Source organism: Oryza sativa, chromosome 4 (assembly GCF_034140825.1).
Source record: "Oryza sativa Japonica Group chromosome 4, ASM3414082v1".
Lineage (NCBI taxonomy): Eukaryota > Viridiplantae > Streptophyta > Magnoliopsida > Poales > Poaceae > Oryza > Oryza sativa.
The window spans coordinates 32,550,267-32,573,795 of record NC_089038.1 but is presented as its reverse complement, the minus strand read 5'-3'; the positions used below and the strand labels follow the sequence as shown (position 1 = coordinate 32,573,795).

General features: G+C 44.1%; 4 protein-coding genes across 5 annotated transcripts; all 4 read right to left on the bottom strand.

Annotated features, from left to right (window-relative positions):
• Positions 1–265: 265 nt before the first annotated feature.
• On the bottom strand, positions 266–2,643 carry LOC4337097 (anthocyanidin reductase ((2S)-flavan-3-ol-forming)). Its single transcript, XM_015778659.3, has 6 exons — positions 2,070–2,643; positions 1,704–1,879; positions 1,411–1,620; positions 1,154–1,313; positions 821–1,040; positions 266–745 (listed from the first exon to the last, which is right to left on the bottom strand). Exons 1-6 carry the CDS (start codon positions 2,191–2,193, stop codon positions 595–597), a joined length of 1,041 nt encoding a protein of 346 aa, XP_015634145.1. The 5' UTR covers positions 2,194–2,643; the 3' UTR covers positions 266–594.
• Positions 2,644–3,722: 1,079 nt separating this feature from the next.
• On the bottom strand, positions 3,723–6,634 carry LOC4337096 (anthocyanidin reductase ((2S)-flavan-3-ol-forming)). The gene is made up of 6 exons (XM_015779618.3): positions 6,385–6,634; positions 5,949–6,115; positions 4,983–5,201; positions 4,731–4,890; positions 4,118–4,337; positions 3,723–4,035 (listed from the first exon to the last, which is right to left on the bottom strand). Exons 1-6 carry the CDS (start codon positions 6,503–6,505, stop codon positions 3,882–3,884), a joined length of 1,041 nt encoding a protein of 346 aa, XP_015635104.1. The 5' UTR covers positions 6,506–6,634; the 3' UTR covers positions 3,723–3,881.
• Positions 6,635–14,419: 7,785 nt separating this feature from the next.
• Positions 14,420–17,045, bottom strand: LOC4337095 (anthocyanidin reductase ((2S)-flavan-3-ol-forming)). 2 transcript variants are annotated; one of them, XM_015778921.3, is made up of 6 exons: positions 16,743–17,045; positions 16,413–16,579; positions 15,495–15,704; positions 15,050–15,209; positions 14,713–14,947; positions 14,420–14,622 (listed from the first exon to the last, which is right to left on the bottom strand). In XM_015778921.3, the coding sequence occupies exons 1-6, from the start codon at positions 16,861–16,863 to the stop codon at positions 14,472–14,474; spliced, it is 1,044 nt and encodes a 347-aa protein (XP_015634407.1). In that variant the 5' UTR covers positions 16,864–17,045; the 3' UTR covers positions 14,420–14,471. The 2 variants fall into 2 exon arrangements, with proteins under 2 accessions (XP_015634407.1, XP_025880548.1); XM_026024763.2 differs by having other exon boundaries at positions 16,413–16,634; positions 16,743–16,890.
• A 497-nt stretch (positions 17,046–17,542) lies between these two features.
• On the bottom strand, positions 17,543–22,512 carry LOC4337094 (uncharacterized). The gene is made up of 15 exons (XM_015781616.3): positions 22,030–22,512; positions 21,722–21,898; positions 21,469–21,593; positions 21,269–21,401; positions 21,015–21,164; positions 20,872–20,925; positions 20,498–20,593; positions 20,105–20,164; positions 19,935–20,009; positions 19,798–19,851; positions 19,203–19,304; positions 18,438–19,124; positions 18,210–18,341; positions 18,004–18,111; positions 17,543–17,857 (listed from the first exon to the last, which is right to left on the bottom strand). The coding sequence occupies exons 1-15, from the start codon at positions 22,438–22,440 to the stop codon at positions 17,708–17,710; spliced, it is 2,514 nt and encodes an 837-aa protein (XP_015637102.1). The 5' UTR covers positions 22,441–22,512; the 3' UTR covers positions 17,543–17,707.
• Positions 22,513–23,529: the final 1,017 nt, after the last annotated feature.

The window sequence follows — 23,529 nt, the reverse complement described above, 5'->3', positions numbered from 1 at the left end:
TTTGGACACGTGCATGGAGTATTATTTGTGGAAAAAAACCAATTACACAGTTTGCATGTAAATTATGAGACGAATTTTTTGAGTCTAATTACGCCATGATTTAACAATGTGATGCTACAGTAAATATTTACTAATGATGGACACATTAGGCTTAATAAATTCGTCTCGCAGTTTATATGTGGAATCTGTAATTTGTTTTGTTATTAGTCTACGTTTAATACTTCAAATGTATATCCGTATACTAAAAAAAATTTGGCCAAGAAACTAAACACAACCTTTTTTTTGTGGCAGAAGTTTTTACCGGTTCTCCGGGAAACCGGGAAAGTACGTTGGTATTGCAAAAACTATTAGAGGATTTCAGCTAATCCTTTCCGGAGAATTAGACAGCTTACCCCCTAAGAGGATCTCAAATTCTCAATCCTCCTCTTACATGAACAGAACGAAGTACAGCCAAACCGCCAAATGTATTGGAACTTGGTACTAGTACTACTAGCAATGTAGCAATAGAATGCTAGACACAATAGTATTTTTGAAAGCAACACACGTTTGGTCGTAATCGCCAAAGCAGTGGAATTACGCCGCCCATCATCACCATCAGTTGGGGATCAACCCCAGGGCCTTGCCGTACGCGACGAGGTCGTCGTACATCTCGTCCAGGTTCTTGTACTTGAACTCGAACCCTTCGCCGATGAGCTTCGCCGACGAGAGCGAGATGGTCGGCTTCTCGGGGTGATGCTCTTCGATGCTGCGTACATAGCAACGCATGATCAGATTCAGATAACCAAATGCACGAATGCATAAAGCTTAATTTCTTAATTACCAATCGCATCTGACGTTGTACTGGGGGTACTTGGCCGCCAGGAAGCCGGCGATCTCGGTGACCGTGGTGTTGAGGCTGCCGCAGATGTACCTCCCCGACGCCGACTCCTCCTCGGCGACGAAGATCTCGGCGCGGCACACGTCCTCGATGTGGACCATCGGCATCGACCACCCGGACGCCTTCTCGATGCCCTTGAGGATGTTCATCATCTCCTCGTCGCCTGAAAAAAAAAATTCACAGATCATCGATGCAGCGACCCAAAAACGTTCAGAAGTCGAGTTCTTGGATTGCTTCTTGTTTCATTCATTCGGTGATCGCTAGATAGTTCCTCACCGGTTATCAACGAGAGGCAGGCCGGGACGCTGGTATCGACCCTCACCGCCGGCGATGCTCCGACGGCGACGACCGGGCAGAGGGTCACCAGGCTGAGACCGTTCTCCTCCGCGAACTTGGTCGCCTCCTTCTCCGAAAGAACCTTGGAGATCGAGTACGCCTGCAGTGCATGCAGCAACAATGGCGCCGAACTCATGTTCTACGAGACATTGCTGTGGTTCAGTGACATGGAACAGCTCGTGTGTATATATGTGTACCTGCGTCGGCGACAGCTTCTCCATGGATCTGAGGTACTCGATGTCGGACCAGGACGACTCGTCGAGGACATGGCCGGCGCCTTCCAGCGGCCGCAGGCTGGAGACGGCGGCCGTCGACGACGTCAGGATCACGCGCTTCACCGTGCCGGCTCTCGCGCACGACCTCATCACGTTCAGTGTGCCCTCGACGCCGCCTTGGACTATCTCTTTCTGCCATGGCCAAGTTCAGAATTCAGTAACTAACTAACTGACTACAGATACTAATCGAGCTTGCAGGTTGCAGCAGTGGTCACCTCGAGATCGTCGGACTTGTGGCTCTTGTCGTACACCGGAGCGGCGACGAGGAAGGCGTAGTGGCAGCCGGCGACGGCCTCGTCGAAGCTGCCTTCATCCTCCAAGTTGGCGCGAAAGACCTTCAGGGGGCCGAGTTTTTCCATGTCCTTGAAATGGGAGACCTTCTCCGGGTTATCTGAAATTCAGAGTTACAAAAGCAGTTTCAGAGGCCAAACCAAAATTGTACTGACACAATCAATCCCAAAACTGAACGTGCAAATACTCCTCTGAAACAAATTATGAACTGATGACATGTTCTTCGATTTTCAGTTAAAACTGAACACTGGAAAAACATGTAACAAGAAAGAAAGGGAGTAGAATCTCACTGGGATCTCTGACGCTTGTCTGAACAGCGTATCCTTTCTCCAGGAGCATCTTGACGAGCAATGAAGCAACGTACCCGTTGCCGCCGGTGACGCACACCGTCTTCCTCTCAACCTCCGACGACATCGTCTCTCTCTCTCTCTCCGGTCAGTTAATACCTCTCCTGTGACAGAGAAGGTGACTTGGGTTTACTCCCAGGTAGAATCCGAGCAGCACACTGATGATGAGGTTTCTTTTGCTGATTGCGCTGTTGTGGCACTTGCCAGGACAAATCCCGGAGAGCAGGAACATAATACATTTGACTTAGCCAACACTATTTTACAAGCGACGACGCCAGTCGCCAGACAGAGAGGCAGAACAAGAAATGCTTTTCGTGATGCATGCACCATACCTGCTCTTCTGATTGATTTTCCTTCCTTAGATAATGACCTGCACTGATCGATTATGTCGATCGATGAACATCTCACGCTTCACATTTTTAATGCGGTCGATCGTGTTTTCAAAAGGTAAAGCTTTTGCTCCAAGAAAAAAGGATCATCTTATCTTCCCAGATGACGTGTGTACAGGTTCATTCTTAGAATTGAACTTTTTTTTTTAGGATAGAGGTAGTACATCTGACGCTGAAGCCTGTGACGATTTAACATCGTTGAAAATGATAGGATCCGTTTCTTTCTCTATGCAAACAAAAGCGAGAGAGGAACAGCACACGCGCCATTGAAAAGTAACCCAACGCTGCATGCCTGCGAATTGGACTTCTCGTTTGTGTGTGTGATTAATCATACCAAAAAGTAATTCCTGCGATGCCCGCAAAGTTGAGCTGAGAGAGCTAGCATAAAAAAAAAAGCTAGCAAGTTAGTTCATGTTATTAGTACTCCCTATGTTTACACCATTGACTTTTTAGCACATACTTGATCATTCATCTTATTCAAAGAAATTTGTGAAATATGTAAAACTATATTTATACATGAAAGTATATTTAACAATGAATTAAATGATAGAAAAAAAATAATAATTACATATTTTTTTTGAATAAGACGAATGATCAAACATGTTTAAAAAAATCAAACGGCGTCAAATATTTAGAAAAGGAGGAAGAAGTTGTCTTCGCATCTCTGTAATAACTTTCCCACACTAAGGTTGTGTTTAGTTCACATCAAAATTAGAAGTTTGGTTGAAATTGAAATGATGTGATGGAAAAATTAGAAGTTTGTGTGTGTAGAAAAGTTTTGATGTGATGGAAAAGTTGAAAGTTTGAAGAATTATTTTGGAACTAAACACGGCCTAACACGACCTGATCTTCAGATGCTGAACTGGGGACCTTGAAAGACCTTGTGAGGCTTCGTTGTTCCACCAGAATATTTTCTTTGCTACTTAATGAAATGACAGATCTCTTGCTTGTTTCAAAAAAGAAAATCATAGAGCCACAATTAGGTTGTGTTCTTTAGTGAGGGTTGTGAATCCTTTCCTCCCGACACATAAAACGGAGTGACGGATTAGCGCATGATTAATTAAATACTATTTAACTGAAAAACTTGAAAAATGAATTGATATGGTTTTTTAAAACAACTTTTCTATACTTTTATCTTGTAAAAAACATATTGTTTAATCGTTTGGTAATTGTGCATGTGAAAATTGAGGGGTAGAAATTGAGAAAATGTTGAAAGGAGCACAATTTTATTGAACAGTTTGACGTGTCAATAGGCACGTTTTTCATAAAAGCGGATGGGAACAAATTCACTGCTGTTTTACACATACTTATTTTTGCAAGAGCCGTTTGGTTGCGAAGCTGGGTAGTAACAGCATTGTCGTCGGCGTCAGTAGTGCAGAATCCCGAGTGCCATGCCGTACTCCACGAAGGCATCATCGTACATCTCATCCACCGTCTTGTACATGAACTCGAACCCTTCACTGGTCAGCTTCTCCGACGAGAGGAGGATCGTCGGCTTCTCAGGGAGGCCGCCGCCGAGTCTGCATGTTCCGCCGCCACCGTCGGAGTCAGCTCGCAGTGGACACGCATAATCTTTGAGACCAGTTCATGATTTTGTCTTACGCATCGATGTCAACGTTGTGGTGCGGGTATTTGGCGGCCAGGGAACGGGCGATCTGCCGCATGGTGGTGTTGAGGGCGCAGCAGATGTACCTCCCCGACGGCGACGGCGACGCTTTCTCGGCGAGGAATATCTCGGCGCGGCAGAGGTCGTCGACGTGAACCAGCTTCAGCCCGCCGGAGTACTGGTCAATCATTCTCAGGGTGTTGATCTCCTCGTTGCCTGAAATCGAATCGGACACGTGAGTCCGAACCAGATACTCCCTCCATACCATGAAAACTCTCGTTATACTAAATTATATTACATTCTAATACTAGGTTGGGTTTTTGGAAGAAGGAGTTTATTCTAGCACACTTAGGTCGTGTTTGCTACTGAGGGTTCTCAATCTTCTCTCTCGTTTTTCTCGCGCATGCTTTTCAAATTGCTAAACAATATGTTTTTGCAGCAACTTTCTATATGAAAGTTGCTTAAAAAAATTAAATTAATCTATTTTTTTAAAAAAGTTAACTAATACTTAATTAATCATGTGTTAATGAACTGTTCCGTTTTCCGTGCGGAGGGAAAGAGTTTCCATCCATGATCTCCAAACAATACTGCCGGTGCTTACGTACTCACCGGACAGCAAGGAGAGGACGTTGGCGACGCTCTCGTTGGCCACCGGCGCCGGCGACGCGCCGACGGTGGCGACCGGGCACACCGCCACTAAGCTGATGCCGTTCTCCTCCGCCAGCTTGCTCGCTTCCTTCTCCGAGAGAACCTTGGCGATCGCGTAAGCCTGCAGCGCAAACACCACCGCTGTGCTCTCACGCAAGCGACTGTACTATCAACTCTGACTGAACATGTAAAATTTTGTAAGTTTGTGTGTACCTGAGCAGGAGATATCCCGTTGGTTGATCTGAGGTAGTCGAGGTCGGACCAGGACGACTCGTCCAGGACATGGCTGCTGCCGTTGCCGTCTCCTTGCAGCGGCTGGCCGGAGACGGCGGCCGCCGACGATGTGAGGATCACGCGCTTAACCGTGCCGGCTTTCACGCACGACCTCAGAACGTTCAGAGTGCCTTGGACGCCGGCTTCCAACAGTTCTTTCTGCCATTACCAAATAATACTCTAGATCGTTATTTCAGCTGGTTATTATGGAGAGGATTTACTAGACAAACCAAGTAAATTAATCGTGACGATACAAGTAAAAGTACTCTCCCGTTTCAAAATAAAACAACATAGTATTGGATTGGACACGTACATAATAAAGTTGTTTATTATTATTATTATTATTATTATTATTATTATTATTATTATTATTATTATTATTATTATTATTATTTCAGAGACAAGATTTTTATGGGAGGAAATATTATTCCTTCCGTCCTATAATAAATTCAGTTTTAGACTTTTCTATTTATCCCAAAATAAATTTATTTTTAAAGTAATCATTACATCATGTGAAAGTATGATAAGCCTCTCCCATTTATCCCAAAATAAATTTATTTTTAACTAATCATTACATTAGAGTTCTTGAAAATATGATAGTATATATGTATTGAGAATAAATAAAAATAGAAATAATTATATTGGGATTTAATAAAGTGAGTATATTATAGGCTTGTAGGTAAATATTGGTTTGTGTGAGATAGGTAAAAAACAAACTTATTTTGGAGGAAGGAATAGTAATTAATGTGACATAATTGATATCTAATCAACAGTGGCCTGGCAGCGATCAGAGACTTGACAAGTGGCAATTACTACCTAGGACAAGTGGACAACATCGAGTGGCACTTGGCCCCACAATGGCACTGAGTTTGGTGGGAGATGTGCTACGTGTCTGCATGCATTTACCTCAGGATTCTGAGACTTGAGGTTCATCGGAGCGGCGACGAGGAAGGCGTAATCGCAGCCGGCAACTGCCTCGTCGAAACTGCCTTCCTCTTCCAAGTCGGCGCGGAAGATCTTCAAGGGGCCTAGTGCTTGCAACTCCTTGAAATGAGAGTTCTTCTCCATATCATCTGGAACTCAAAATCACAATGCGCTGCAGTTTCAGAGGCCAAACCAATGGTGTTCTTGTGAATTCCCGAAATAGTTTTCTTCGGTCATATCAACTTGAAACAAATCAAACATCAGCATTTATCTTCTACCAAACAGAACACCGCAAAATCTTCTATGCACACAGCATGCTGTTACTGCCCGGATCTATCGTCACCGCATACACACAAAATCAATGAACTGAAGACGATCTACAGACCATTGTTGGGGTGAGAAGTAAGAAGAATCTCACCGGGGTTTCTGACTGTCGTCTTGACAGCGTATCCCTTCTGCAGCAGCATCTTGATGAGCGCCGAAGCGATATACCCGCTGCCGCCGGTCACGCACGCCGTCTTCCTCTCAACCGCCGACATCGCCGCGGTTAGTTGGCTACTTCGCCTCTCCTAGTAGACGAAGAAAGAGTGAGAATTGCTTCACGCACCAAATAGGAGCAGCTAGGACCCCAAGCACTGAGCAGAGCGTACTGAGGTTGCTTTTGGTCGGGGTCATTGTTGGTGTTGTCATGTCTCGTGGTCATAGATCATCATATTGGGAGGTACAACTACTTTGAGAAAAGAGTACTCCCTCCATAAAAAAAAAGACAAACAAACCCTGATTTCCGTGCCTAACATTTGACCGTCCATCTTATTTGAAAAAATTATAAAAAAAAGTAAAAAGACAACTTACGCATAAAATATTAATCATATTTTATCATCTAACAACAATAAAAATACGAATTATAAAAAAATTTCATATAAGACGGACAGTCAAAGTTGAACACGGAAATCCAGGGTTTGCCTTTTTTTTGGATAGAGGGAGTATGTGTATTAGAATATATCACATCATATACTAAGTGCATTTATATTATGCATTAAGTGTATTTATATTGGGACCAAAGGAGTAGGAATATATACATAGCATGCTCAATGCTTACACCCTCTGTCCTATAAAAAAACAATTTAGCACTGGATGTGACATATCTATAACTATAATCTGGAGATACCTTTGTTCATGTTTAGATTCGTATACATCCATTACTAGATTTATTTTTTTCGGAACGGAGGGAGAACGTGTCTTGTGTGGGTCTTTGATTAGTAGCAAACGTAGGTACCCTGATTTATCCTAGACTGAGATCCTTTGATTTAAATCAAGTGATTTTAGGATCACTAACATGTGGATACATACTCTATTCGTTCCAAAATATAAATATTTTTAAACTTCGACACAGTTTTCGAGATGCTATTTTGATCAATAATATATATATATATAATGTTTTAAATAAAAAAGAGTTGCATATTATGATAGTTTGTTTAATGATAAATTTAGTAACATCAATTTTACATGATTGATCTTTTTTCTACTAATAGTTAAAGTTAAAAAAAATAACTTGACACTATTCTAAAAATGTTTATATTTTGGAAGTAAGAAGGATCTATATGTTGGTGACTCAAAGTACTCCAGTAGAAAAAGGAGGTCGAGAGTATTCGTTCAACGTGTCTTTTTTTTTAAAAAAAAAATCCGGGAACAGCAATTAAGCCATCTAACCAACATCGTTGCTCCTCTCCCCACCCACCCTATAGACTTAGGGGCTGCTTGAATAGGAGGCACTTATATTTCTGTGAAATCAGTCTCTCCCATTCAAATAGGGCATTATGTTCTAACGAGCCATTTGGTTCTGATCAAGGTTTTGAATATCAGTTTTAAAGAGCACCTAAAAATCAGTTTAAAAAATTATTGTATGAAGTAGTATATATGCATCTCATACAATTAATTTTTGAACTTGAAACTGTTCTCGCTGTTGCTGCTACCGGTGGTAATGTACGCTAAGATTTGCATCTTTTCGTTGTGATCACTGTTAGATAGATCTCTCTCCCCTTGAGCCCAACGGCTCAAGGGGGCCTTGACCGCGCCCTGATCGGGGGCGCCCAGCCCAATGGCTGGTGGGCCCCCGTCACACTGCGCCATATAAAAGAGGGGTGGAGGCCGGCACGGCACATGGTACGAGATTCACCGCCGCCGCCAACTCCACCCCACAAAACCCTAATCCGATCGAGAGGGGGCGCAGCCAGTGACGGGAAACGCCACCGCCGCGCCACGCCTCATCGCCGGGACGTCTACGACCACCACTGCCGCAGCCGTCATCACCGTCGACCTCACCGGCGCCGCATCCACGTCAAGCCGCGACGACAACGACGATGTCCGGCGCCTCTTCCTCCACGAACTCCTCAACCGGTCGGTATCTAAACCCTCTCCCTTTCATCTACAATGTCGTTCATCAAACCCAAATAGAACCACCCGACTAGATCTAACCTAGGTGATCCTAGAGCAAAGTCTAACAATGGTATCAGAGCAACCCTAGTGTTTAGATCGTTTCGGGGAAAGAAATCCAAAGAAAGAAAAGCACAAGATCCGCACGGATCAAAAGAACCAAAAACCCTAACCCTAATTCTTACCTCGTCGCCGGCCGTCGTCGACGCCGGCAACGGAGGGGGGGAGGGGCAAAGAGGCGCCGCCTAGGAGCCACTCGACGGCCGCGCGCGCACCTGCACGCGCGTGCCGGCGAGGGGGCCCGCGGCGGCGCCGCCATCTCCGTCGTCGCCATCTCTCTCTCACACGGTGGGGGTTAGAGACGGTGGGGGGAGCGGAGAAGAGAAAAGAAAGGAGCGCCGGCCATGGCGCGGCGGCGCGAGGGCCGCCGGCGTCGGCGACGCCGCTCGGCGCGACCGCGCCCGCCCGAGAGAGAGAAAGAGAGGAGAAGCTAGGGTTTCGGCGGCCGGCCGGGGCACGAGGGGTTTTGATCCCCGTTTTCGGCGCCCGGCCGTCCGATCGCAAACCCTAAGATCGGACGTCCGGCGGCGGCCGGACCGAAATCGGCCCAAGTGGGGAGCGCGCGGCGGCGGCTTTCCCGGCCCAGGCCCAGGTTGCGGCCTGGGGGAGGGGAGGGGGCGCTCGCCCGCGCGCAAGGTGGCCATGGGCCGACCGGCAAAGGCCGGAACAAAGTCCATATAAGGTCCCTCCGGGGCCGAAAATGAATAAAAGAGAACAGTAGCAATTTTTCCATTTTATTTTGTCAATTTTCATGCAAATTTCAATAGAATTTTGAATAGATTTTTGCATGTTTTACCTCTGTTTAAATTTGAACCAACGGGAGAATTTTCACAGAGAGAGAATTACAGAGATTTAGCTACTGTTCATATGATTTTATATAGTCTTCCGCTGCAAATAGATGAAATTGATGAAAATTAGTGTTTCTAAAATTAAATTTCGAACCAACGGGAGAATTTAATTTTAGGAACATTAATTATGTGCTATGATGTTGTAATTTTCTGACCAACGTTGTTAATTGCAATATTATAGTTATGGTTATATGTGTTATGTCTAATTCTGCCCAACGGTGATGTAGGCTTAATGCATAATATTTTAATGTTAATTTTGTTCTCACCGCACATGATTATTTCAGGTGGCTACTCCTTGATGGGTTGCATTAAAGATATTCCGACCCTAAAAGGAGATAACTACGCAGAATGGAAAAGAAAACTCGACCTTGCTTTTATCTTGGGAGAGGTGGACTGGGTATTGACTACCCCATGTCCTATAGAACCTGCTGACCTTGTCAGAGGTGAAAATGAGTCAGATGCTGACTGGCAAAAGAGACAGAGGGACAATGCTCCTCTCGTCATGTCGTATGACATTGAACAAAAGAAATGGTCCTTAGCCAACAAGAAATGTTTGGCTGTGGTAAAGAATACGATTGAGCCTACCATATTGGGCTCGATCCCAGAGTGTGACGCTGTCTCAGAGTACCTTGAAAGAATAAAGAGTCAGTTTACTGGCTCTTCAAAGACTTATGCTACACAGCTGATCAAGCAGCTTGTGACAGAAAGGTACCATGGAGGTGGTGTTAGAGACCACATACTTAGAATGAGCAACATGGCTTCCAAATTGAAGCCAATGGATTTGGGCATAACAGATGACTTTCTGGTCCATCTGGTTATGGCCTCATTGCCAAAGCAGTTTGACAATTTTATTGTCAACTACAACATAAGTCCAGAGAAATGGAACTTTGAGAAGCTCATTGCTAATTGTGTGCAAGAGGAGGAGAGAATCAAAGAATCAAATGGTGGTTCAATAAACTATGTTAAAGATAAGAAAAAGAACCACAAGTCTCCCACCTCAAAAGGTAAACAGTCTCAGCATCTGCCTCAACAACAACAGTTCGCTGTTGAGAAAGATCAATGTCTCCACTGCAAGAAGACAGGACACTACAAGAAAGATTGTCCTGACTTTTTGAAAATGATCATGGCAAAGAAAGGTGAGAACATTATTACATTTGTAAATGAATCTCATTATGTTGGTTACTCTAGATCCACATGGTGGATTGATTCTGGAGCAACTATTCATGCTTGTAATTGTTTAAAGGCATTCCGTTCGACGAGGACTACGCAAAGAAGAGAAAGCACCATTAGAGTTGCCAATGGAGTTGAAGAAAAAGTTGAAGCTGTTGGAGATCTTCCTCTAGAGCTCGCGAATGGCTTCATACTTTTACTTCGAGATGTCTTTTATGTTCCTTCTTTGCAAAGGAACTTAATAAGTGTATCAAAGTTGGATTTTGATGGATATGATTGCCGCTTTGGAAGTGGCAAATGTGAACTATGGCATAATAATGCATGTATTGGTCTTGCTGTGTTGCGAGACGAGCTTTATTTGTTATCTCTTTCTGAGAATGTGAATGTTGTGTCCTCGTTGACAAAAGAAAACAAGAAAAGAAAGCGAACTCCCGATGTCTCATCGAAATTATGGCACTGTCGTTTGGGCCATATTTCGAGGGGGAGAATTGAGAGACTAGTTAAGAATGAAATTCTTCCTCCATTGGAGTTCTCAGACTTAGAACAATGCATAGAATGCATTAAAGGAAAATTTGTAAAGAGCATCAAAAAGGGTGCAAAACGAAGCGCGGGAATTTTAGAGATCATTCATACAGATATTTGTGGTCCATTTCCTGTGAAAAGTGTGGATGGCTATGACTCGTTCATAACATTCACAGATGATTACTCCCGCTATGGTTATATTTATCCAATTAAAGAGCGATCAGAAGCATTGGATAAATTTAAGATATTCAAAGCTGAAGTTGAAAATCAGCATGATATAAAGATTAAAGTAGTAAGATCTGACCGTGGGGGGGAGTACTATGGTCGACATACGCCTTATGGGCAAGTCCCTGGACCTTTTGCAAGGTTCTTGCTAGAGAATGGAATAGTAGCCCAGTATTCAACACCGGGCGAACCTCAACAGAATGGGGTAGCTGAAAGGCGCAACCGTACCCTTATGGATATGGTGCGCAGCATGATGAGCTACTCCACACTACCACTCGGTTTATGGATGGAGGCGTTAAAAACCGCCATTCATATTCTCAACAGAGTTCCAAGCAAATCGGTGCCCAAAACACCGTATGAGCTATGGACAGGAAGAGTACCCTCGCTAACTCACCTCCGTGTGTGGGGGAGTCCTGCAGAGGCCAAAGTATTTAACCCAAATATTGGGAAGTTGGACCCCAAAACAGTCAGCTGCCATTTTATTGGCTATCCTGAAAGATCAAAAGGCTATCGTTTCTACTGTCCAAACAGTTATACAAAGTTTGTAGAAACGAGACACGCCGTCTTCTTGGAAGACGAAATGATTAGGGGGAGCTCGGTAGTTCGAGAAATTGATCTTGAGGAGAGGCGGGTGTCTGTACCCGCTCCGTCGACTCAGGAACCTTTCTTCTCTCTACCTGCTGATGTTGTGCCTGCAATGCCTGTCATTGAGGTACCAGCACCTGTTGTTACCCCTCCTGTGGCAACAATGAATGAGAGTGAGGAACCTGTTATACAGGATTCAACAGAAATGGTTGCCACACCAGAGGAGGAGCTACAACAACCTCAAATAGATAATGTGCCAGTACAGGAGACTCATCAAGAGCCTCAGGTACAGGATGTGCCAAATGTGCAGGCCCCTAGAAGGTCTGAAAGAGTCAGAAGATCGGCTATCCGTGATGACTATAAAGTTTATAATATAGAAGAGTCGCATATGGAGGATGATCCCACCTCATATGAAGAGGCCATGAGAAGCGCTCGCTCATCTGAATGGTTGGAAGCCATGAAAGATGAAATGGAATCAATGAAACTAAACGATGTTTGGGATTTAGAAGAAATTCCTAAAGGAGCCAAAACAGTAGGCTGTAAATGGGTCTACAAAACCAAATATGACTCCAGAGGGAATATAGAAAAGTTTAAAGCGCGACTTGTGGCAAAAGGCTTCACGCAACGAGAAGGGATTGATTACAATGAGACATTTTCTCCAGTCTCTTGTAAAGATTCCTTCAGGATTATAATGGCACTAGTGGCACATTATGATTTGGAATTACATCAGATGGATGTAAAAACGGCATTTCTAAATGGAGATTTGGAGGAAAAAGTATACATGGCACAACCGAAAGGTTTTGTCATGAAAGGAAACGAAAATATGGGATGTCGTCTAAAGAGATCCATTTATGGATTAAAGCAAGCTTCGAGACAGTGGTACTTGAAGTTTGATGGGACAATAAATAAATTTGGGTTTCAAGAGAATGTCGAGGACAACTGTATTTATTCAAAGTTTAAGAATGGGAGATTTATTTTCCTAATTCTGTATGTGGATGACATTCTACTGGCTAGTAGTGATGTCAGTCTACTGCAGGAAACAAAGAAATTCTTGTCCTCAAACTTTGACATGAAAGACCTCGGTGAGGCTTCATATGTTTTGGGCATAGAGATTCACCGAGATAGAACAAAGTATGCATTGGGACTTTCTCAAAAGACATATATAGAAAAGGTGTTGAAGAAATTCAACATGTACAGATGCAGTGCTACACCTGCTCCTATAATGAAAGGCGAAAAGTATGGGGCATCGCAATGTCCCAGAAATCAGTATGAGCTCAATGAAATGAAAACAAAGCCATATGCGTCAGCTGTAGGAAGCCTACAGTACGCGCAAGTGTGCACACGACCTGACTTGGCATTTGTTACCGGGTTACTTGGCAGATTTCAGAGTAATCCAGGCCTAGAGCACTGGAAATTGGTAAAGAAAGTCTTGCGTTATTTGCAAGGAACAAAAGGCCTCATGCTGTCTTACAGAAGATCAGAATCACTCCAGATAGTGGGGTACTCAGATTCTGACTTTGCAAAAGATAATACAAAGTCAACATCGGGATACGTGTTTACCCTGGCAGGAGGAGCTATTTCATGGAAAAGCTCAAAACAGACTATCACTGCAGGGTCTACTATGTATGCCGAGTTTATAGCATGCTATGAGGCAACGGGGCAGGTGAACTGGCTAAAGAAGTTCATACCCGGTTTAAAGGTGGTTGACAGTATTGAGAAACCACTAAAGTTATACTGCGACAACGAACCCGCAGTAATGTACGCTCACAACAATCAGTCAAGTGGTGCTGCCAAACACATTGACATAAAGTACTATGTTGTGAAGGACAAAGTCCGGGATCAAACAATCAGTCTCGAGCACATTAAAACAGAAAGGATGCTCGCGGATCCGCTCACGAAAGGCCTACCACCCAACGTGTTCAAGGAACATGTAGCCGGCATGGGTTTAAGGGAAGCCTTATGAATCCTGGACTACAGGGCCCAAAAGTAAAGTATCTGTTTCTGAATAGAGATGTGTATAGTGGCTGTCGAATCCATCGGCGATTGACCGTGACGATGAAACATGCTCTATTTACAAATCTGTGATGGAATAGAAAAAGCTAAAAGAAAAAGTGAGATCAAGGGGGAGAATGTTAGATAGATCTCTCTCCCCTTGAGCCCAACGGCTCAAGGGGGCCTTGACCGCGCCCTGATCGGGGGCGCCCAGCCCAATGGCTGGTGGGCCCCCGTCACACTGCGCCATATAAAAGAGGGGTGGAGGCCGGCACGGCACATGGTACGAGATTCACCGCCGCCGCCAACTCCACCCCACAAAACCCTAATCCGATCGAGAGGGGGCGCAGCCAGTGACGGGAAACGCCACCGCCGCGCCACGCCTCATCGCCGGGACGTCTACGACCACCACTGCCGCAGCCGTCATCACCGTCGACCTCACCGGCGCCGCATCCACGTCAAGCCGCGACGACAACGACGATGTCCGGCGCCTCTTCCTCCACGAACTCCTCAACCGGTCGGTATCTAAACCCTCTCCCTTTCATCTACAATGTCGTTCATCAAACCCAAATAGAACCACCCGACTAGATCTAACCTAGGTGATCCTAGAGCAAAGTCTAACAATCACCACCAGAGAAACAGATGATATACGAGGGGAACAACATCGTTATCAGTATGGCAGAATCCCGAGGGCTCTACCGTACTCCAAGAAGGCATCATCGTACATCTCGTCCAGCGTCCTGTTCTTGAACTCGAACCCTTCTCCGGCGAGCTTCTCCGACGAGAGGCGGATCCTCGGCTTCTCCGGGAGGTCGCCGAGGCTGCATGAAAGTTCACCATCGTCAGAGCTCTCGATAAGATCATGGAGACGCATGGGGAATTATTACTCAGTGAGATCAGCTCGATCTTACGCGGCGACGTCGACATTGTACTCCGGGTATTTGGCCGCCAGGAAGCGGGCGAGCTGCAGCATGGTGGCGCTGAGGCCGCAGCAGATGTACCTCTCCGCCGCCGCCGCCGCCGCCGCCGGCGGCGGCTTCTCGGCGAGGAATATCTCGGCGCGGCAGAGGTCGTCGACGTGGACCAGCATTAGCCCGCCGGTGGCCTTCTCCATGAGCTTCACGGTGCTGATCATCTCCTGGTCGCCTGAAAGAAAATCAAGAGATGAACAAATAAATTTCACAGGAATTGCTTTTCGTTGCCGCATTTGCCATGGACCGGCCGGTTCTTGATTCGATTAGTTATCACCGGAGAGCAAGGAGAGGACGGCGGCGACGCACGGTTTGGCCTCCGCTGCCGGCGCCGGGCCAACGGTGACCACCGGGCAAACGGTCACCAGGCTGATGCCGTTCTCCTCCGCGACCCTGCTCGCTTCCTTCTCTGAAAGAACCTTCGAAAGCGAGTACGCCTGCATTGCATCCATGTCTTAATATTTTCGATATGCACAAATCTATCAGGGACCCAAAAAAGTTTGAAATTTAAACAAATCTTGACCGAATTTAAATATTTTTTTCTAAATTAAAAAAAATATGAAATATTTGGATGAAGTAAATGCTTGCCGGAAATTTCGAACCGAAATTGTAAACGCTGATTGCATCAGCACACGGAGCTGTTCTCATGTGGCCGATTTAATGGGCTCTGAGCCTCTGATTGACTGACCTGTGTTAAATAAAATCTGTAATTTTGTGTGTACCTTTCCGGGAGATGTCTTGTTGGCTGGTGAGCTGAGGTAGTCGACGTCGGACCATGACGACTCGTCGAGGACATGGCCGTCGCCTTGCAGCGGCCTGCCGGAGACGGCGGCCGCCGACGATGTGAGGACCACGCGCCTCACCGTGCCGGCTCTCACGCACGACCTCATCACGTTCAGAGTGCCTCGTACACCGGCTTCCACCAGTTCTTTCTGTCATTACCATCAGGCTGACCAAGTAAAAAACAAAACTACTCCCTTCGTACAAAAAAAAAATCTATAACTGATTATGATACATTTAGTATAACGAATCTGGATAGAGATATATTCAGATTCATAGTATTAGGATATGTCACATCTAGTACTGATTGGTTTCTATGAGACAGAAGGAGTGCGTGTATGTGATTCTGTGTATGTGTCTGTGTCATCGCAACAGAAAGTAGCATTGTTTCGCTTATTTAAATCGCTTATTAGTAAATAAAAATAAACTATGATGAGAAAAAGATCAAACTTAAAATTAAGTTCTAAATTTTAAATGTTAGCTTGTAAATGTAAGCATAAGCCAACAATGAAGAGTGAAGTGCAAAGAGACATTTTTATGGAGGAATACTTAGTATCATTAATGGCCTGGCAACCATAAGAGACTTGAGGAGTGGCAACCACCATCTAGCTAAATCCATAAAGATAATCTTAAAATATGTTTCCCCTTCCTCCGTTTTATACTATAAGATGATTTAACTCTTTTCTAATTATGTTTTATTATGATAAGTTCATAAAAAAAATACAGAACATTTCTCACATATAACAAACATACCATCTAAATACATTCAAAGTTATTTTTAATGAAACTAATTTGATGTTATAAATATTATTAAATTTTCTATAAACTTAATCAAATTGTTGTAGACGGCTATGTAATACCTGAGGGTTCTCTGACTTGAGGTTCACCGGAGCAGCGACGAGGAAGGCGTAATCACAGCCGGCGACCGCCTCGTCGAAGCTGCCTTCCTCCTCCAAGTCGGCGCGGAAGACCGCCAGGGGACCAAGTGCGTGCAAGTCCTTGAAGTGGGAGTTCTTCTCCATGTTTTCTGCGACTCAAAATTGCAATGTGTAGCAGCAGTTTCAGAGGCTAAAACCAAATTCCTTTTTAAAAAAAAAAAGAAAAGAAAAACGAGGTTAAAACCACTGATGCTACTGCAAATCTATGCACGAGTATGCACGAAATTATGAACTGAAGAAGAAGAATCTCACCGGGGTTTCTGACTGTCGTGTTGACAGCACATCCCTTCTGCAGCAGCATCTTGATGAGCGCCGAAGCGATGTACCCGTTGCCGCCGGTGACGCACGCCGTCTTCCTCTCAACCGCCGACATCGCTGGTCAGTCGGCTCGATTTCCTACTAGCAGAGAACGATCGAGAATTCCTTAACCCAATAGAACACCAAGCACTGATATAATGGTAGTGGTTTGATGATTGTGCTAAGGACCAGTCTCATCGAAGCAACAAGAGGGTGTACTATGTCCGTGTTGAATCCGGATCAGCTGCAGTCGCTACTGGGACTGCAATTTAGGCGGTACCAGTTTTCATCAACGGATGTAGATGGAACGGTCCAGATCAGCGAGGTGCACTATTCATCGTACTGTAGCATAAATACTGTAGCACAGAATATAAGTTGCAGTAATAGCTATAACTGCGCATGATCTGAATCCGTCTGTGTGTATAGATCCAAAGTTTGGATCTAAACTTCAATTCTTTTTCATCACGTCAACCTGTCATACACATAACTTTTCAGCCACATCATCTCTAATTTTAACCAAAATCCAAAATTTACGCTGAAATAAACACAGCCTATATAGGAGAGGTGAGGTTGCTGGCCTAATCGAAACAGTCTCATCAAAGCAGAAACAGAGACAGCATTTATCATATCGTAATTGTGGCTCTCGCTGGAGTCACTGCAACGTATAGACACTGGGCCAGGAGGACACGTGATGCTGAACCTTCTGGATACGAGTACTGTCCAAATTCATAGAGCAACCACTGTGAGCGATGATATACCGGCTTCATTCTCTCCACTCACAAAAGAATACACCAGCACTTGAAAAATCGATGATACACGGTTTGTGAAACCATATTTGTATACGAAAATCATTAACTGAAGGAGTCAAAATTTTGGCCAGTAGACCACAAGAATTGGCAAACGCAAGTACAAAAAATCCCTCATTTCCACGCCTTCCGTCCTCTGAATTGCTTTCCCGAGCGCTTTTGCAGTTTTTTCTTCTCCTGTCGAGAACGCGCTGCCTTCGCTCTGCTTGCAGCGAGGGGCATTTTCTTCTTGTGTTGTTTCTGCCTATTGCTCAAGCCACCGGTCTAAAACGCAATGAGAAGCATATAAGTAGAGAAGGAATAAAAGCAACTACGAAAGAACAATTCATGATCAGATTTCACAAGGTTGTGCCATATAGCCAACATAGGTCAAAATAAGCACCAAAAAGGAGGATCATATAAACGAATACCTTTTTCTGTTTCACAGCTGTTCTTGCTTGGTATTTTCCTCTATCCTCTCTTCCAGCCTTCACCATTTCTAATCTCTCCTCTTTCGTAAGCTTTCTCTTTATGTGAGCCTACATAAAGGAAGATGTTCATATAAGCAAAGTGTGGATGTGTGTGCATGAGCGCGCTGGCACGAGTGCAATGCGGGAGGGGAAGAGAGAAAATGCACCTCAAGCTTGGATGGGTCAACCCGTTTCAGACTAAGCTGATCAGAAGAAGGCATTTTAAAGGTTACTGATTTTGTGTCATGGCCCTTGCCGAGTCCATGTTGTGCCAGAGCCAGTTTTGCTTCTTTTTTTGCCTGAAACTCATAACAATGTCAGATATACACAACTTCACTTTCTTTCCCAAAAGAAAGCTCCACAGCATGAACTACAGCTGGAAAAAACTCCCATACCTTTAGCTCCTTAATACGCTTAAAATCTTCATCAGATAAGATTTTACCAGCTTCATCGCACGAAGCTTCAGCCTTCTTGGCTCCTGCCAACTTCTTCAGAGCTCGAAGGCTTGCATCTGCAGCATTAAGTTGCCCTATATAATCACTCAACTTTCTCTTATTTGCCTTGCGACTGCTGTTTTTTGACTTATCATCCTGGTCACTGTCATCATCCTGATCAGAGCCTTCATCAGAATCATCCAATTTCTCACTGAGTTCCTCATCATCATCAGATTCAGATACATCATTCTCCTCATCCATATCAGAGTCCAATTCTAGCTCATCATCATTTTCTTCACTATCATTGTCAGAGATGTCTTGATCCTCATCTAGTTCCTCTGTATCATCTTCATCCCCAGATAGTTGATCTTCCTCTTTCATACCTTCATCTGTGTCAAGCTTGTTTGCTTCAGACGAACCATCCAAATTTTGTTTAGTACCACGAGCAGATTGCAACTCTTTCTCATCATTAGAATCAAAAGCATCAGACTCATCGTCTGAGCCTTCCCCTTCTGATGAAAAATCTTCATCTAGCAACTCAGCTCCAGGCACATCAGAAGCGATAGTTGCTTCGCCGAATGCTTTTGGTCGAGCCTTCGGATCAGCAGGACGCCCACGATCTTTCTTGACTAGCAGAGAAGGACAGATCTGAACCCAAACCAAAAGAAGGTTTAGCTGAAGTGAACAAAAAGAAATCACAGAATATGCAAAAGGATAAGAACTGACCTCCCGGAATAAAGTAATTAGAGAACGAGCGGCAATGGAAACAGCTTTTTCATGGGACTTTTTGTATAAAACAAGGTCCTGGAGTAGATCTTCATTCATCAACTGCAGGTATAACAGAAGGATTAACAGAGGCCTGCTAGATGAATAAAATAAATAGACCAAGAATATCTTCCTAAATATCTTACAACCCGCACAGTACCTCAGGTGGTAATGTAGTATACAAACCTGCATGTGTGTTCTCAACTTCTCATGCATAAGTGACTAACGTGTCAGGCTACACAAGACTAAATGTGGCCTGGTAAAACCATGTTTATACCTTTTCAATTCTTCATTAAGTTACACTTATATGCTTAAAACCTGTAGCAATCGACTATCACATCCTTTTGGAGTTTGGACTACGCAACCAGTCATTTAAGACTAGTAAAAAAATGAAATCACAATTTCTACTAGAGCATGTCCAGGGCACAGGAATTAGGTACAACAAAACATGACCACCATAAAAATTTAATGAATCCATCACACAAATTTAAGGGGTGTCTGGTCAGAGGTCAGTAGCACTAGAAAGCAAGAGTACAGATTTGAGCAAGGTAAGTACCAAAGGTATTCTCATGCAGATCTCTCGCACAACATTCAAGCCAACAGCAATAGCCTAAAATGAGATTGGTTAGAAATATGCCATGTTAGTTGGAAAATACTTAAATATATTAGATATGTGATGAGTGTTATGCAAACCTCTGGGCGAGAACGATCATGCACAAATTGATTTACTATCTGCTTAAACAGTGGTTCAACTGCATCAGGAGGCACCTGAAATTGAAGCATATTAATTTAGCTGAATTTGGACAAAGCAAAAGAAATGATATAAGTAGTGAAATATAGGAGAAGAGCAAAAGTGTTTCAACCATATCATGGCAAGCCTGTACTGCTGCAGCAAGTAAAGTTGTTACATCTCGTTGATGAGGCTGCATCACAGAAAGGTAGAAAACTTATTATCAAAACTAGTATGAACTAGTATAATGCACGTGAGGTGCAACGGTTTTTTTTTCTAATTGTCTATTATATTATCATTATGCTAATTTTGCTGTCATTTCGTAAAGATGAAAATTTTCATAATATTCTATTGTCATATTTTCCTTTCGACGGGATCTATGGCATGTGGGGGCTAAGAGATACGCAACTCACAGTCCGTGGGTCCACCACCACTACCATCTTTTATATTAGTATAGAGTATAGATAAACATTATATCTACCATAAGGTTGCTACAAGAAGAACACATGCCAAGTTAAGAACATACCTGAACGTATCTTTGAAGATATGGATAGAAGTTCAACAAAACCAAGTGATGCAGCCCAATAGTCCTCGCTATAACCTTTAACATCATCATCCTTACCTGCAAGCACCCAACCAACATTCTCTAAATTTGAATTAACGTTTATTTTCGTTTAACCATCGGATGGAACTCACAACAGACATTGTGTTTAAAAAATAAACTATTGCACATCTGGGTTCCAATTCTCCTACTTGAATGCTGGTTCCAACTATATACACTCATGTATAAAACTTCAGCAGAAAGCTAAAAGTACTAAGTAATGATAGTTCTGACAATTATATATAACTTTTTAAATCTTTACAGAACAAGGAATCTTCAGAACAAGGAATGGGGCCAACCTCAAACCGCTCATTGCATTTCTGGAGCCGAGAGAAGAGCTTCTCAGCAAAACCCTGTCAGCCAAAAAACGAAAGCTTCAATATAACAGTCAATATGTAAATGATAACACTCTGAACAATTATGGGATTACACCATTTCCCACCTGAGGATCCTTTAAATACGTCAGTGGTGAATAATAATTGGAGCCAGTGTCCTCAGTGGATTTACGTTGTTGCCTTTTCATACTACGAATCACACGCTGCAATTTAGCTTTCTTCTTTTTCTTAGTAGCAGCAGTGCCCTTGTGATTTGCCTGAGAAAGTAATATGACAATAAAATACATTATATCAGAAGGCACGTAACAGAAAAAAGATGTAAAACACTATAAATCGAAATAATGGTAAAAATTCAAATAACCTTGTAAACATCCTCTTTACTAAGAATAATTTGAGGGTTTTGAGCTTCATCTTCACTGCTGGATGCATCACTATCATCTTCTTGCTCAACGTTTTCATACCCAAGAAGGAATGAAATAGCGGCTATCATAATTCTGCATGTAAAAGATATATTTTAGATCAACACCTATTAATAAACACAAAGATGCTGGCAGTATGTACCTAGAAGAACCATGGAAACAAGCATTGCATATAGCATTTGCTGTGCGGTCATCAAACCAGACCCTCCGACGGTGAAGATCACATAGAATAGTAAAGGCCCTCTTTGCTCTCGACTCTTCCTCGCCCTGGGAAACAGCGAAGCAAGATGCATAACTAAACGAGGTAGGAAGAGAATCATGAATGTATTCTTGCCACTATGTTAAACCCGATAATACTAATCAGTGCAAGTGTGGTATAGTGGTATGTCACAAACCTGTAGGAATGTGAAAAGGATGTTTTGCAGTTTACGATTCCTGGCTTCATTCTTGTGGGTCTGATTCATTCTCCTGATACTGTGTACAATATGTGAGAATGCTAGTTTTTTGACAGCCCGGTCCCCTATAACTTGAAGCTCCATAAATAACTCCATTGTGTCCTCCAGATCAACAATCTAAACATCAAAAAGCAATGTATACGAGGAGAATTTACTCTACAGTCATACGATAATCCCGTTCCAATCCACACGATTTGAACAAAATTTAACTTAATGTGAAATGAACAGATGAACTAAACAGGCGTCACCTTCCGATTCACCAGTAGTATCAGCGCCTGCACGAGGTGCACACGGAGCCCGGACGGCAGCGCGCGCGCGTTGGTGTCAAGCAGGCCACCAATCTGGTCGGGCAAGTCAGCGAGGTCGTCCGGGTAGAAGGGCGCGACGTGGGCGAGGAACAGCGCGAGGTCGCCGAGCTCCTTGGCCACCTCCCCTCCGCCGCCGGACGAGGACGTGGAGGCCAGTGCCGCCTGCTGCCGGAAGAGGAACACCGATGACTCGAAGTGGCGCCGCAGCTGGCGGAGCTCCTCCTCGTACCCCTCCGGGTCGCGCTTCATCTTCGCCTGCAGCGCCGGGAGGCTCTGCCGCTCCCCGGCCCCGCCGGTGGCCGACGCCGACGCCGCCTCCGGCGTGAACGCCGGCGCGTGCTGACGAGGCATCGGAGCGGAAAATCCGGTGTCCCCCGCCGCCGCCGCCGCTGAGGTGAGAATGCTAAAACCCTAGGCCGCCGCAAAACTTCCCGGGAGAACCGATGGCAAGAGGTAGTCGACGATGCGAGTGACTGGGCTGGCCAGTTACAGTACACGTCCGGCCCATTAATCTAGCTAAATTTGGACCAGTAAGGCCCATTTTTCCTCCCTCTAGCAAAGAAAATAAGTCTAATTTGAAAGACCTCGGTCAAATTGCATCAATCAACCGCAAAACCGGGTATATCGCACTCTCCAACTTCAAAAACCGGTATAAATCGACTCCTTTGATGGTTTGAAAATCGATTTTCTACTGATGTGTTAAATTAACCGTGATCAAACTTATTATATCCGAATTTTACTATTGAAGGAGACAATTCAATTAGAAGCAAGAGATGAGGGAAGAAAAATATACTTAGAGCCTCTTTATTTAGGGAATTTTTTCTTGGATTTTTAAGTCGCCTTTTTAGTTTATATGATTTATAGGCTAATGGATTGAAGTACTAAGTTTAATAGTAGGGTCATAACTCTATCTAGCGTAAGAAAAAAAAACTTCTTCAACATAATTTTTGATGATGAGTACAAACGAAAGAACTGCATATTTGTTAAGCTTAGACTTTCCAGCTCATAAGGTTAAGAGCCTACTATAAGCTTCAAATAATCTATAGTCAATCTAATAGTTAATTTATACAATAGTTAACTATAAATATACACTAGGGGTGTGTTTGGTTGGACTTTTCAACCTGCTTTTCCTTTTGCAAAAGTCAAGAGTCAACCAAAGGACCCAAAAGCATAAGTGCTTTTGCTCCAAGTGCTTTTGAGGGAAAAATTACCCACCTCTGCCATTATGAAAAAACGGTCCGATATTCTTTTCCTCGTCTCCTCCTTCTCGCGAGTCGTGACTTCATGGGGCGAGCGTCGGCCATCGGGCGCATTGGGTGTCCGCCATCGGCGCCGCCCCCGCCCTTCCCCAACCGACGCCGCCCAACCTGATGTCGGCGCAGCCCCCGCCCTTCCCCAACCGACGACGCCCAACCCGACGCCGGCGCAGCTCCCGTCCTT